Source organism: Sus scrofa, chromosome 10, assembly GCF_054392235.1.
Source record: "Sus scrofa isolate SSC_HxYL_T2T_F1_AM1 chromosome 10, Sscrofa_HxYL_maternal_Yorkshire_Landrace_v2.0, whole genome shotgun sequence".
Classification (NCBI taxonomy): Eukaryota; Metazoa; Chordata; class Mammalia; order Artiodactyla; family Suidae; genus Sus; species Sus scrofa.
Window position 1 is genome coordinate 72,735,539 of NC_139392.1, and position 12,957 is coordinate 72,748,495.

Sequence of the window (12,957 nt, forward strand, 5' to 3'; positions counted from 1 at the left end):
AACTATGAAAAGGCCTTCCCCTGCCTGCAGGCAGAACTCACATACTCTTTTCACATACTCTTTTCAGTAAGAGTTATAATAAATTGTAGGTGTTATTAAATAATAACATATACCTACAATTTATATGACTAGGTAAATTATGATACAACATTTAATAAAAGTAAAATCATTTATTAACTTTTGGACTGAAAGCAACAGCATTAAATCCTCCTTAACTAGATTTCAATTTTCTCTGCTTAAGAAACTTGACTCCTTTTTTTGTAATGATTTTTATTTTTTCCATTATAGCTGATTTACAGTGTTCAGTCAATTTTCTACTGCACAGCAAGGTGACCCAGTCACACATACATGTATACCTTCTTTTTTCTCACATTATCCTGCTCCTTCACAAGTGACCAGATACAGTTCCCAGTGCTGTACAGCAGGATCCCATTGCTTATCCATTCCAAAGGCAATAGTTTGCATCTATTAACCCCAAATTTACTTGACTCTTTCTCATCCACTGGGGTTTGACAACATTCAGGTCAGGTCCCAAATGCTGTCTCCCCACAAGCTGTTTCTCTGTGAATTCCTGGCACCCGCTCTCTGCCTGCAGCTCTCCCTTTAGCAGGGGCCAGTGCTGCAGAAGACCTGCCTGCCAGGCTTCCCCCTACCCCACCCCACCCTCCGCCAAGTCCTCCCCAGCCTTTCAGAAGAGAAGTTGTAATGGGTCCTTCCTTCTCCTTAAAGCCCAGCTCTGAGGTCTTCACAATTATGAAGTGGCCCTCCGTCGCCTACCCAGGAAAGGCTAACCCACTTCACTGTGGCTCTCCCTGGGCAGCGCCACTCGCTGAGCTGTTCCTCCTCTCAAGCTCTAAGAGTTCCCGCATTCTTACAGTCTGCTTACTGGTTTAAAACAAAAACAAAGGCTTTTTAAATTTTTTATTCAAACAGCTTTTCCCCCTCCTTTTCAAAGGTCTTAATAGACAATTGAACCCGTTTGAATATTTACACAGTAACTGCTCACCATCACAACTGTTGTGTCCTTGTCACCTGCCCCATCTCATCTTCCCCTTTCTTCTGAGCTTGAAAAGCTTACAGAAGTCTGTTTTATATTCATGTGGTTAAATTACCAGTGCATTCAAATTCTCCTTTTTCTTTCAATGCATCTTAGGTCTGCTCAAGTAGTCAACACATTGTACGCTCAGATTTCCCTTGCAGTTGGTCCCGAGGTCTTATCATGTGTCTCCCTTTCCATATTCTTTAAGGAACCAATTGACTAAATACTAGATGCTATGAGTTTCCTCAGCTTAGACTTAAGGCTTCTGTTCTTTTCCTAAAGAATTTGTTTTGATGGGTATGATTATTAAAGAATAAAGTAACTTCAAAGTAGGAGTTCCTGTTGCGGCTCAGCAGTAACAACCCAACTAGTATCCAGTGAGGATGCGGGTTCAATCCCTGGCCTCGCTCAGAGGATTAAGGATCCAGTGTTGGCATGAGCTGTGGTGGTAGGTAGCAGATGCGGCTCAGATCCTGCGTGGATGTGGCTGTCGCTGTGCCCAGCAGCTGCAGCTCCAATTCAGCTCCTAGCCCACAAACTTCAATGTGCTACAGGTGCAGCCCTAAAAAGCAAAATGAAAAAGTAACTTCAAAGTAAATGTTTTTAAAAGGTAAGCAATTCTAAATCTCCTAATCTTGGGTATATTAAAAGTCTTTGAAGTATTGAAAAAAATTAATGCTGCAATCTCCAGTTACACAATACTATGCTGCAATCTCCAGTTATACAATACTATATATACGAAATGTGGAGTCACTCACTGGCTTGGTATCATTGTACTCCAGAATGTCCATGCTCACCAGCTGTAAACCTCCCAGGGCCCTTAAAGATACGATGGAATATTTAAGCTGGAGGTTAATCATGTTTGAGTTGAGGAGGTCATTTTGCTGTTTTCCAAGTTGCTGTTGGCATCTTTATACAGCCAGTTAGCTCTTTCTGGGAATGGGACCTGAGTCTCTGGTTGCAGTAAGAAGAGATAAGCCTGCCTGCCATTCAATGCTCCTGAAAATAACTGTAATACACACCGCTTCTGTAGGGACACATCTGACAGCCTGTCCAGATAAATGCCTATCTGCCAGTGGCCAGATCAAGCCTGTTTTTGCATTGGGAGATGCTAAGCTTTTAGCTGTGACCTGAGTAGTTTTTTCTACCTAAGTTGGGCTTACAAAGCTTGAGTATTTTCACTGGTATCTTCTGTGTCTTTAATTATTCTTTATTCTCTGTGTCTTAAATTATTGATAACCTGACAAAGTAGAATTAGTCCAAACTTTCACTTTTTTAAAAATTATCCCAAATGATTCTTAGCCTTTTAGCCAAGGCCAATTGTCTTCGCATGAGTTAAGCATGTGCTGGTGAGGTTTAAGAAGACTTTTTAAAAATTATAACTTCTTTATTTCCTTTGTGATAGAGACAGGGCACCCCCTACGTCCAGAAAGAGCAACCACTCTTTATTCTGTAGTTCAGTGATAGAAGCAGGACTTTTGGACATCTTGTTCTCTGGGACAGGATTTTTTTTTTTTTTTTAATTATCCTAATCTCTGAAAAGGATGTCGTGTTGGACATTGACTTCAAGCTGAGACAGTCTTCAAGAATGAGTGGATGAGTAGAGGAACTCGGGCATTGTACATTTAAGGGAATCAGCAGCCAGCCTGTTTAAAAGTACTGTGATTTCAAACAGTCCTACAAGCTTTGTGTGTGTGTCATGTTCTGTTGCATCATCTTAGTTTGGGCCATCTACTAATGCTATTTCCATATCGGAGCCCACGGAAAGGAATATTTTCCATTAACTAATCTTCATCAACATTTGATTCTACTCTGCATTCCAACTCTGATTTTTTTCCCCTATTAAATCTGTGGCTTTTATTTAAATCAAGTCTGTTGCGTCACCATGTTGTACAGTAGAAAAAAAAATAATGTATTGGGGAAATAAAAAAAAAATCAAGTCTGTTGATTTACATAAGGACTATCTTTTCTTATATTGTCAAGAGATCTATAATTAACAGTGGATCCTAAATAGTCTTGCAAAAAAATTAAATAACATTCAGTGGATGCTGAATAGTCTTGCAAAAAAATTAAATTGTGACAAAAGGAATTTGTTGGTAAAGGATTATTTTAAAGGGAATTTAAAGGTTTACATTGCTAATTGAAAGATACGCTTAGTAATTGTAAATTTAAGTAGAAAAACAGCTTGGTTAAATTTGTGAGCCTTTTGAAGAAGTAATTTGGCTTCAAGGTTTCCTTGAAATTCTCAGGTATAAGTCATGTGGTTAATTTTTGTATTAGAAACTAACCTTGAAAACAAATCTTTTCCTATGTGCCCAAGAAAACTAATAGATGAGCACCTAATAATAATAGACATTGTGCTCAAAAGAAACTTAATATGCTGCTCCCTAATTCTTTGTACTCCTCTTATGTGATTTTTAGCTAGAGTCTGATCAGCAGTAATAGTATTTCTTGACATAAACGTAATCCAAATTTTTTTTTTTTTTCAGATAATGGATTCATACCTGATTCACTTCTAGAAGATGTGATGAAAGCATTGGACCTGGTTTCAGATCCTGAATAGTAAGCTCACAGGAAGTGTTATGTAACCAATTGATTTTTTTTTTAATGTAAAACATTATACACACATTATTGCCTTTTTTCAAAATCTAAATTGCATATATGAAGCCTAACACTTTATAAGAAGTGAAGATTTAGGAGGCAATCAGACCAATCAGTATTACAGCAGACTTGACATAGTTAAAATGAGCTTCCTTTTCCACTCTGTGCTTATGGTCTCGCTTTAAAAAATGATGCTAAAAATATAAATACCTTTTTCTATGTTAAATATATTTTTTCTCACTGCAAAACTTTTTCCATATTTTGAAATTTTGTGCATGCCTTCAGTACCTTCAGTTCGAGTAGTGAGAGTTTTGTAGACTGTTTATATCACTAGTCATCCTGCTTAAATAACCAGCAGGCCTCTGCTTTCAGTCTTAAAGACAATGAACATTCTGAACCTTTATAAGTGGCCGCAGTATATTACAGAATATAGTTTTCAGTATTGCCTATCATGAGTATCTGTCATTGTCTTCATTCTGTTCCATTTTTTACATTATTATACCTTTAACTTTTTCCATAAATTTAGGGTCTTTATTGTCCATGGGAAAATAGCCCTCTGGTTAAGTGGATACACCTGTTGATCAAACAGAAAAGTTAGAAATCAGCTATGAACTATATTAGCTTTTCCTTTTTCTGCATAGTTTATTTTTCCTCCTGAAAGTGTATCTGACAATGAACAAACTTTAGCTTATAAACATTTCAGGAAAGGATACAGCAAAAAGCAACATAAGACATAGTCGTATACATAGTTTTTAGAACTTGATCCTATTGTGTTTTTAAATAGCCGGGGTGTATTTTCTTTTCTTTTCTTTTTTTTTTTTTTAAAGTCTGATATACATATAAACATTTACAAACTAATCACATCTGAATTAATATGTCTCCGTCTCTACTTACCGCTATGATGTTATCCTTTCTTAGTAAGCATAATTGCTGATTCCAACTCACAGAGGAGAAATTTGGGAGAGACAGGTGACCTAGTTAATAAATGGTATAATAGTAACTACCATATTTCTTCTCACCTCATCTCCAAGTGGAGACCTTCTTGTTTACATTGCTCTAATATGCAAAAAGGACTGAACTCGGGTAATTTTGGTTACTAACAGTTCTTAAGATGGGAAGGAGGAAGAAGGAAAAGTTAGGTTTTCTTTCAAAACTCTTACATAGATGGCCATACATCATCTACTTAATTTTCCCATTTCATTAGACTACATGAATGATAAGCTTGGCGCAGCTGAGTTAGTGAAATTGTTTCTCTAGAAGTAGCTGAAAGGTTGGAACAAGTTACTCACTCCATCCTTTGGTCTCGTCGAGTGTATAATATGTGATGGCCCATAAACCAACAGGGTCATATCAACGATTGATAAATTTAATTAAATATAATATGACCTTGCCTTCATTTGTTTCATGTCATAACCTTCTGGCATTACTCAGACCCACTGCAGTGTCACATCTTTGGTATATTGCACAGATGACTTGAACAATGCAGGGGTTGAGGTCACCAACCCTTGGGCAGACAAAAATCCATGTGTAACTTTTGACTCCCCCAAAACTTAAGTACTAATAGCCTACTGTTGACCGGAGACCTTACTGATAACACACATTTTGTATGTTATATGTATTATATAGTGTTTTCTTAAAGTAACTTAAATGTTTATAGGAAAATCATGAGGAAGCAAAAATATATTTATGGTACCTATATGTATTTACTGGGGAAAAAATCCACATATAAATAGACCCAGGAGGTTCAAATCCATGTTATTCAAGAGTCAACTGCATAATAAGGTATATTTAACCTGACAGTTAATAACAGGGAGAATGAACATTTTCTGAAAAGATCATTTCCATTTTTGAAGCTCTTTGATTCAGTCCACTTTTCTCTGCCTTCTTTCTAGTCACACATAGCACTTTTCAGTAACCTTGTCCACACCTAATACCGAAGCTATACAGAGCACTGTTCACTTCAGGCTCCTCCTGGAATAATACAGTACATTTCCACTTATTGAAATTCATATACCTTAGCCCTTGAGGATTATCTTACTTTTTAACTATCAATTTACACTGTAAGCATTTTAAGCCTCCATCTCATTTGGTTCTTGAAAGTAAGCTCTTTAGGAGATGTTTTTAATTACCTAATGTACCCACTGCCTTTAACACTGTTTCTTTTTCTTCTTAAACATTTTGTTTAAGTTAAATGCCTCATTTGATAGTTAAATTCAAGCGTACCTACGAAGCAAAGAGAATGTTCCTTTGGGAAGTTATAAGCCTGAGTTTTTAAGTTATTTTACCTAATAAGGAACAATATTCCAAAGTCATCATTGTAATTTAAATTTTAAATAGTAACAGATTAGTCTAGTTTAAAAATAACCAAGTTTTGGCAAATTAGATGTCATTCCTATGTATTTGTCATTAAGGATCTAAAAAGAACAGCTCTTAGGACTTTTGGCAGTCAAATGTGTTAGAGTACTAGTAATTTAATCATGAAAGAAGAAAAATAAGCTTTTTTTTCTTTGGTATCCACTGTTTCTTTTTTCTCTCCCCACAGTATAAATCTCATGAAGAATAAATTAGATCCAGAAGGGTTAGGAATCATACTATTGGGTCCTTTTCTTCAAGAATTTTTTCCTGATCAGGTAACATAGATGAAGAAATATCTTTATTGTTTTGTGCTGTTGAGATGATCATATTACGATTGTTTCAGCATTTTTTTCTACTAATTTAAAATGTTCCTACATCCAGATACAAAACTAAGAAAGTGAAATTATCATGTGAATACTTTCCCCTGACAGAGAGGCTGGGGGGGGAGGGTACCTGTGTTCCAAAATTCAGTAAGTCACAACTTTGATTGGGGCACGGGGGCGGTGGAAGAGAGTATATAAACCAGTGTAGACACACTGATACGGTTCTTCTAAAGGAAGATTCAAATCCATAGGTACATGGAGTGAAAAAAGACAAGTGTCGCTTAGTCCACTCCCACCCCTCTTTTCCTCCTCTCCAGTAACTGTTGTTAATAGATAGGAAGTTCTAGGAGGATACGTTCCAAAGTACTAGGAGAGGAGGCAGAGGAGCCTGTTGTATGAGTATGAACTCGTGAAGTGCTCCTGAGTTTCAGAGAAGTGAGTGAATGGAGCTGAGTAAAAAAGGAAAAGCTTCACGTGGAGCCGTGCTGTTTGATGTCGGGACACATCTTCCACAGGCTGTGACAGGAGCTCAGTTAAAAGAATCTATGCTGGTCTCAATACCCTTGAGTTATTGGCTAATTCGATAGCCTCCACCCGGTTTTTCTTCCTGTCTGCGTGAAGGGTTCTACCACTCAGCCACTAGCCAGGTAGACTGTGATCATTTTATCAGGTACCAGCATGGCTTAAATTACAACTCACTAATTAAAGAAATCCCAATTTCTATTCTACGTCTGTCATATCTACCTCTGTCATAAAGTAACTAAGGATATCCCAGCATAGCTATTAGCCTTTATGCAACTTTGGGAAAATGCTTCATAAAAAAAATTTTTTTTCTGACATTATTAGGAAACTTATTGGATTTAAGGTCCTCAGACTCTAACTACCAGGGTTTTTTGAAAGTTCTCTTTTGGAATCTAATATGGTGTTTTAGATATCCTAAATTTTTCATAAGTTATAGCATTTAACTTTATATCCTTAAATTTTAAATTATAGTATTAAACTTCTGGGGGTGTATTTTGAAAAGTGCTTGGTAAATGTAAACAAAGTGATATAGTTACCAAATCTGATATTATATATTGCCAAAAGATATAAAAGACATATATACATATATTTAATTAATACATGGTGCTGCTTATAGTCTATGAACTTATTTCAAGAAATTTTTTATTGTAATATTCCATGAAGTAATTAAAAAGAATTATTATAGTCCCCTTCTCAGATAACAGACTTTTCCCTTCTCAGATAACAGACTTTTCCATGTCACTATTCTTTTTTTCTTTCCAAGTTCATCTCTTTCCATTTGCTTATTTCCTGCTATTTTTCTCAACCTGGTCTTGGTTCTCTTTAGAGCGAGGGGTTCTCAATGTGTGGTCCCCAGTGGCAGGTTAGAAATCAGATTCACAGGTGCCTCCCCAGCCCTAGTTGAGAGGTTTAGGGGGTGGGCCCCAGCTGTCTGTCCGAACCAACCCCCCAAGGGATTCCAGTGGCACCGTATTGAGACCTACTTCTTTAGGGGGAGACTTGTCACATCCCTGCCTAGTCACACCCTGTAAGAGCTGCGACCTGTCTTTGGCACAGATCCCAGCCCATAGCACTGATGTTCTCCTCTGTCATGAGGCTGTGAAGTAACTGGAAATATGGATGCAGGTATGTTTGTAATCTGAGTGAAAAGGATGTCACGGCCCTCTGTATTTATTGAGAGGAACAGATTATTTACAACCAGAAAAAAAGCAGAGATGCATTTTAGGAAGTATTTTTGTATTTTAGAAGCTTGTCCTTTTAAAAAAAAATTATAGTAATGCACCTATTTAAAAACAAAATAAGCTGCTATAGAAGAGCTTGTAATAAAAACCAGTACTTCCCCATACTTCCCCAGTTTCCAGTCTCTTCCCGAGAAGCAACTATTCCAGCTTTTAGATTTAGTGGCAGTTCACTGCATAAAGTTTCTTGCTTTATTAAATGATTCCTCAAAGGGTGTGGCTTTAAGAAACTTCCATTTTACTTTCAATAGCTAATTAGACATTGCCTGATGTAAAGACCTGAAGTTTTACTCATACTTTATGTATAGGGTTCCAGTGGTCCAGAGTCTTTTACCGTCTACCACTACAATGGATTGAAGCAATCAAATTACAATGAAAAGGTATGAAAACTCTCATAGTAATTTGTCTTCACGTGGGTTGATAAAATATAGGAGTGTGTAACAATGTTTGAGCCCCATAAAATCGCTCCTTTAGGAAGAAAATTCTAAGAGTCTCTACTGTCACAACATATTTTAGAACTAGACTCAGTAAGACCTTCACTGAAATTCTGGAGCAGTAGTTTCACCGTGACAAAATAACTACATCTAAATACACGTTCTTATGCATGGGTGTGTAGTTATTACTAAATCAAGATGAGTCTGCCCCAAAGGTACTGATCCATTTAAATGGAGAAAAGGGTAAGAGTGAGATTTTTGATTTAGAAGAATATTTTTAAGGATTTAAATTAATAACTCTAATAACTACTAGCATTTATTTGCCTAGAATTGCCTTAAGCACTTTGTTTCATCCAAAGTTTCCTGCCACCCCATAAAGTAAGTATTGACTGTATATCCCCATTTTCCAGTGGAGGAAACAGGCACAGAGAGGTAAGGACCCTGCCAAGGTCAGGCAGCCAGGAAACAAGGTCAGGCAGACCTGCGACTGAATCCTCGGTCGTCTGCCTCCCAGCCTGGGCTCACCCCCTCTGCTTTGCTGCTTTTCTTCACAAGTCACACTGACAGAGAGGCACATCGGTGCTTCCCTTCCAGATGCACTCACTGGTTTAAATCAAAAGTTTGGTCTTGCCACTTCTGCCTCTTTGATTAATGAGCTTTGTCTACACACAAGATGTATCTACTATGTTCACGTTTGTTCCAGTAACAGTCACAGTATTGATGAATAAGGCTTGACATGCCTTTTTAAGTTGAAATACCCATGCTGGTTTCATCTGTATCAAAACTGCAGATGGCTACAGAAAATAGATCATAATGTACATCAGAGACATCGTTTTAGAGCAAATATACCCTGCGACTAAAGTTTACTCTTATTTTCATAATGAAACATCAGTTAGAACTTTTATTAAATTAGGTCCGAAGACTTTTTCCTAGGACAATCATTGGTTACAGATAGCAAAAAGTAGAAACGGTCCATAGGGAAACTCGTGTGCTCCGTCCTAATGTGTGGAAATGACTGCTTTTTGTAGATTGTGAAGTTTGTATGTAGCTTTACAATAGAAGGTACTTGCTAAGTCAATCATTAGTTGCCTGCCTGCCCAATCCCTGCAAGGTAGGTCAGTCACATATTATCTGTATTTTACAGATGAGGCATCTGAGACAGGGTCACAGAGCAAGTCACTGGCAGAGCAGGGATTGGAACTGAGTTCCTGATTCCCCAATCCTGTCCTTGGTCTGCTTGACCACGCTACCTGTATATAGTAAGTTTTCAAGTCTGCTCCTGACAAGCGTCTGACATACTAACAAAGAGATGAGAAATCCAAGATGAACTGTTAACATGACCACAGTAGATAAGAACTATAAAGCAAAGCGTGTATGCCGTTAAGTTGCAGGGGTATAACGTTTTGAAGTTCCTCAGGAGCCAGAAGTATGGTAGACCGCAGAGTAAGGTACTGTTAAAAGTATCTGAGGCAGTAGACGGAAGGAGAAGGCTGGCCACATGGGAGGGAGCGTGACCTGCCGGGCAGCACAGGCCTGCTAAAGCTGCAGAAAAGGTAGGTCACGATACGCTGTCCAGGCAGGTCTGCTGTAACGCCACGAGCCAGTGAAGTTCTTGGTGAAAAAGAGGGCCTGTCTTATTTGTTAATTATAATAACCTGAGATGTAGTCTTCATGGATGATTTTTCAGCAAAAGAAGTTTTGGTCTGGAGGGTTGAAGAGCATGACTCGTAGTTTTAATAGTAAATATAGTCCATCAAAAGCAGAAACTAATATATTAACCAAAATAAAGGTGCAAAGTAATAAAGTATTTCACATCAGTGTTTTTAGTGCTTCCCCAAAAAGGAATAGAGTCATGAAACCAAATTATATGACCCAGTAAAATAGAAGATACTCTAATTCTATATTTTATTTTATTTTTTTAAAGGAGACTCCATCTTTAGGCAAATAAAGTTGTTTCTTTTGGCCTCTTGGTCAAAGTAGTTTATAGCTTTTATCTTGGAAGAACATAATTACAATCATGTGTATCAGCCACTGAGCGTGTAAAAATCCCTGTACATACTTTGGAAGAAGGCAGCCTGTATCTGTTTCTTTTAAAGTATGCAATTAGAATTTCTCTTGGTACAAAGAGACATTAATGACTGAATCAGTTAATGCCGGTGAGCACTTATGAGTTAGGGTCTTAGTTAGTATGTTACTTCATAGATAACTTGTAAAAAGTTTTTTATGTAAGTTAATTGGAATATAGCTTTTTTCTGATATTCACCTGCAGTGTATCTTTTAAATGGTCATTGCCAACGCATGTCAAGTACCTATTTTTATCCCTCAACCTTTTTCTACTATTTGATTTTTGTTGCTGTCCTGACATTCTTTAATTTTTTTCTAATGATTTTTCATGCAGAACAAAGTCCATTCATGAAGAGCAACTCAGTAGTATCTAATACAGTAGTAGAACATTTCATTCACACATCTAATTTGCTTTCAGCTCTGGAAATTCAGCACTTCAATTGAGAGTAAAAATAAAGTCCTTCTCAAAACGTAGAGCTCTAGGGTAGCCTTTTATCTCAGGAGGCAGCATCAGCAGCTGAGTGCCTCAATATAAAAGCACTAGGAACTATGTAAATGTTAAATAAATAAAATTTGAAAATATTCCAAGTGGCATATATTATTGAAGAGTGATTTTTCTTTTATCAGAAACCATATATGTTCTTGGGGAGTCACATACACTTTTTTTTGTTTTAATCTATGGCAGCTGGTCAGCTAGTAGTTAAAACTGTTTCACCATCTTGTTTCCAGATTTATTTTCAGTACCTAATCAGTAAGCATATATTCTTGCTTATAATTTCTACCCAAGTAAAATTAGATAGAAAGTTCCATATCGAACAGTATACAGTGCTCTGCTCTGTTTGCTAGCTTGTGATAAGTTCTGTATCCCTCCTAAGACTTTGCTAAGAATACTGATTGACCTTGGTGGTTTCATTTTGTTCAACAGGTCATGTATGTGGAAGGAACCGCAGTTATTATGGGTTTTGAAGATCCCATGCTGCAGACAGATGACACTCCTATCAAACGCTGTCTCCAAACCAAATGGCCCTACATTGAACTACTCTGGACCACAGATCGCTCTCCTTCACTAAACTGATTTGCTGAGTATTGCTAAGGAAAATCATAGCAGCTGTTGAAAGAGGGATGCAGGACTGGCGATTGGCTCCTTTAAGCTATACACTGGTATCACTGATGAACTGTAAATAACAATTGACAACACATTTTCAGTGTTTAAGATATGTTTAAATTATTTGTTTTAAAGCTTTATGATGTTAAAGGTTACCCCTATTTAAACTCTTTATGTGAAATTCACTAGCAAAACTAAGCTTTACTCAAAGTTCATCACTGTTGCAGTCAGAGCAGTCATTTATCAAATTAGAAACACCGTATCACTGTAACATTTTTATATTGAGTATCAAAGTTACGATTTCTAAACTTCTAGTTGGGGGTTTTACTTCATTTGGGCACAGTTTATTGTTTAAATGATTCTGGCATGCAATATATCAGCCTCCACACTGAAATGCAGAAGGGTTTAATCTTTGTTATTTCTTTTCTAAAGTCTGGTTTCCATTAGAAATAATGATATATAACAAATTATCAACCTGGATCTTTGACAATTGGCTTAGCTCTAGCATGTTTATAAAAAGTAGAAACTATAAGGGAACACTACCACTTATTCACAGATATGAGAGGATGTATTAAAAAAAAAAGGAAAGAGAATCTGTTTGATAGTCTTAACACTGTTGACTTTCACTGTATTGCCAAATATACTTTTCCAAATTTGTCCCAACAGCCCTGTAAGCCAGCTTTCTTGTATATTTATAAATGTGATAAATGCATGAGAACATCTGTTATTACATTAGTATATTGCATTATTTATTATGATCCTAGTGGATGGCCTAAATAAACACTTTTTTTCTTTAACTGTACCCTTGCATTTTTTGCATTCGTGGCTCAGAATAACTATTTTTCAATGATTCTGCCTGGTCACTGTAAGAGCACCATATCGAACAGATTCCTGCCTGACTTACACAATACCTCGAAAGGGAGATAAACCACTTACTCGGAGCTTAGTAACTGACTCTGACAGCCAGAAGCTCCAGAACCTAGGGGCAGCTGTCTGGATCAGTGGACAGGTACAGAAGCCCCATCCTGTTTATTTCTGAGAGAGATTTACCCCATCTCTATAGGTTTGTTGCCCAGCAATTTGAACTGTGACTAGCCAGTCGCTGGGGAAGCAGACAGGATATCCTGTTAAACATCCTAGAACTGAACTTTACCTTCAGCAGTGCAGCTGAATATATAAATCTCTTGAAGGTTTTATTTACAGTTTATCTTTATAGACATTAACAATTATAAGTAGATTGTAGCATAGGAAAAACATGGCAAAAACCTTTTCTATA

The 12,957-nt window shown here is 37.1% G+C and overlaps 1 protein-coding gene across 9 annotated transcripts in view; it reads left to right on the forward strand.

Moving 5' to 3' along the window:
- MINDY3 (MINDY lysine 48 deubiquitinase 3) overlaps positions 1–12,478 on the forward strand; it is an 82,584-nt gene extending 70,106 nt beyond the window's left edge. For 5 of the 9 annotated variants that reach the window (XM_084980217.1, XM_003130735.7, XM_021064830.2 and 2 more), the window contains 4 exons: positions 3,529–3,601; positions 6,183–6,270; positions 8,387–8,458; positions 11,502–12,478. In XM_084980217.1, coding sequence (XP_084836343.1) covers positions 3,529–3,601; positions 6,183–6,270; positions 8,387–8,458; positions 11,502–11,651 — 383 coding nt within the window. In that variant the 3' untranslated portion in view covers positions 11,652–12,478. Of the gene's footprint in view, positions 1–3,528; positions 3,602–6,182; positions 6,271–8,386; positions 8,459–9,656; positions 9,772–11,501 lie in introns of all 9 variants that reach the window. The other 4 variants (XR_014817890.1, XR_299132.4, XR_014817891.1 and 1 more) reach the window with 1 other exon arrangement.
- Positions 12,479–12,957: the final 479 nt, after the last annotated feature.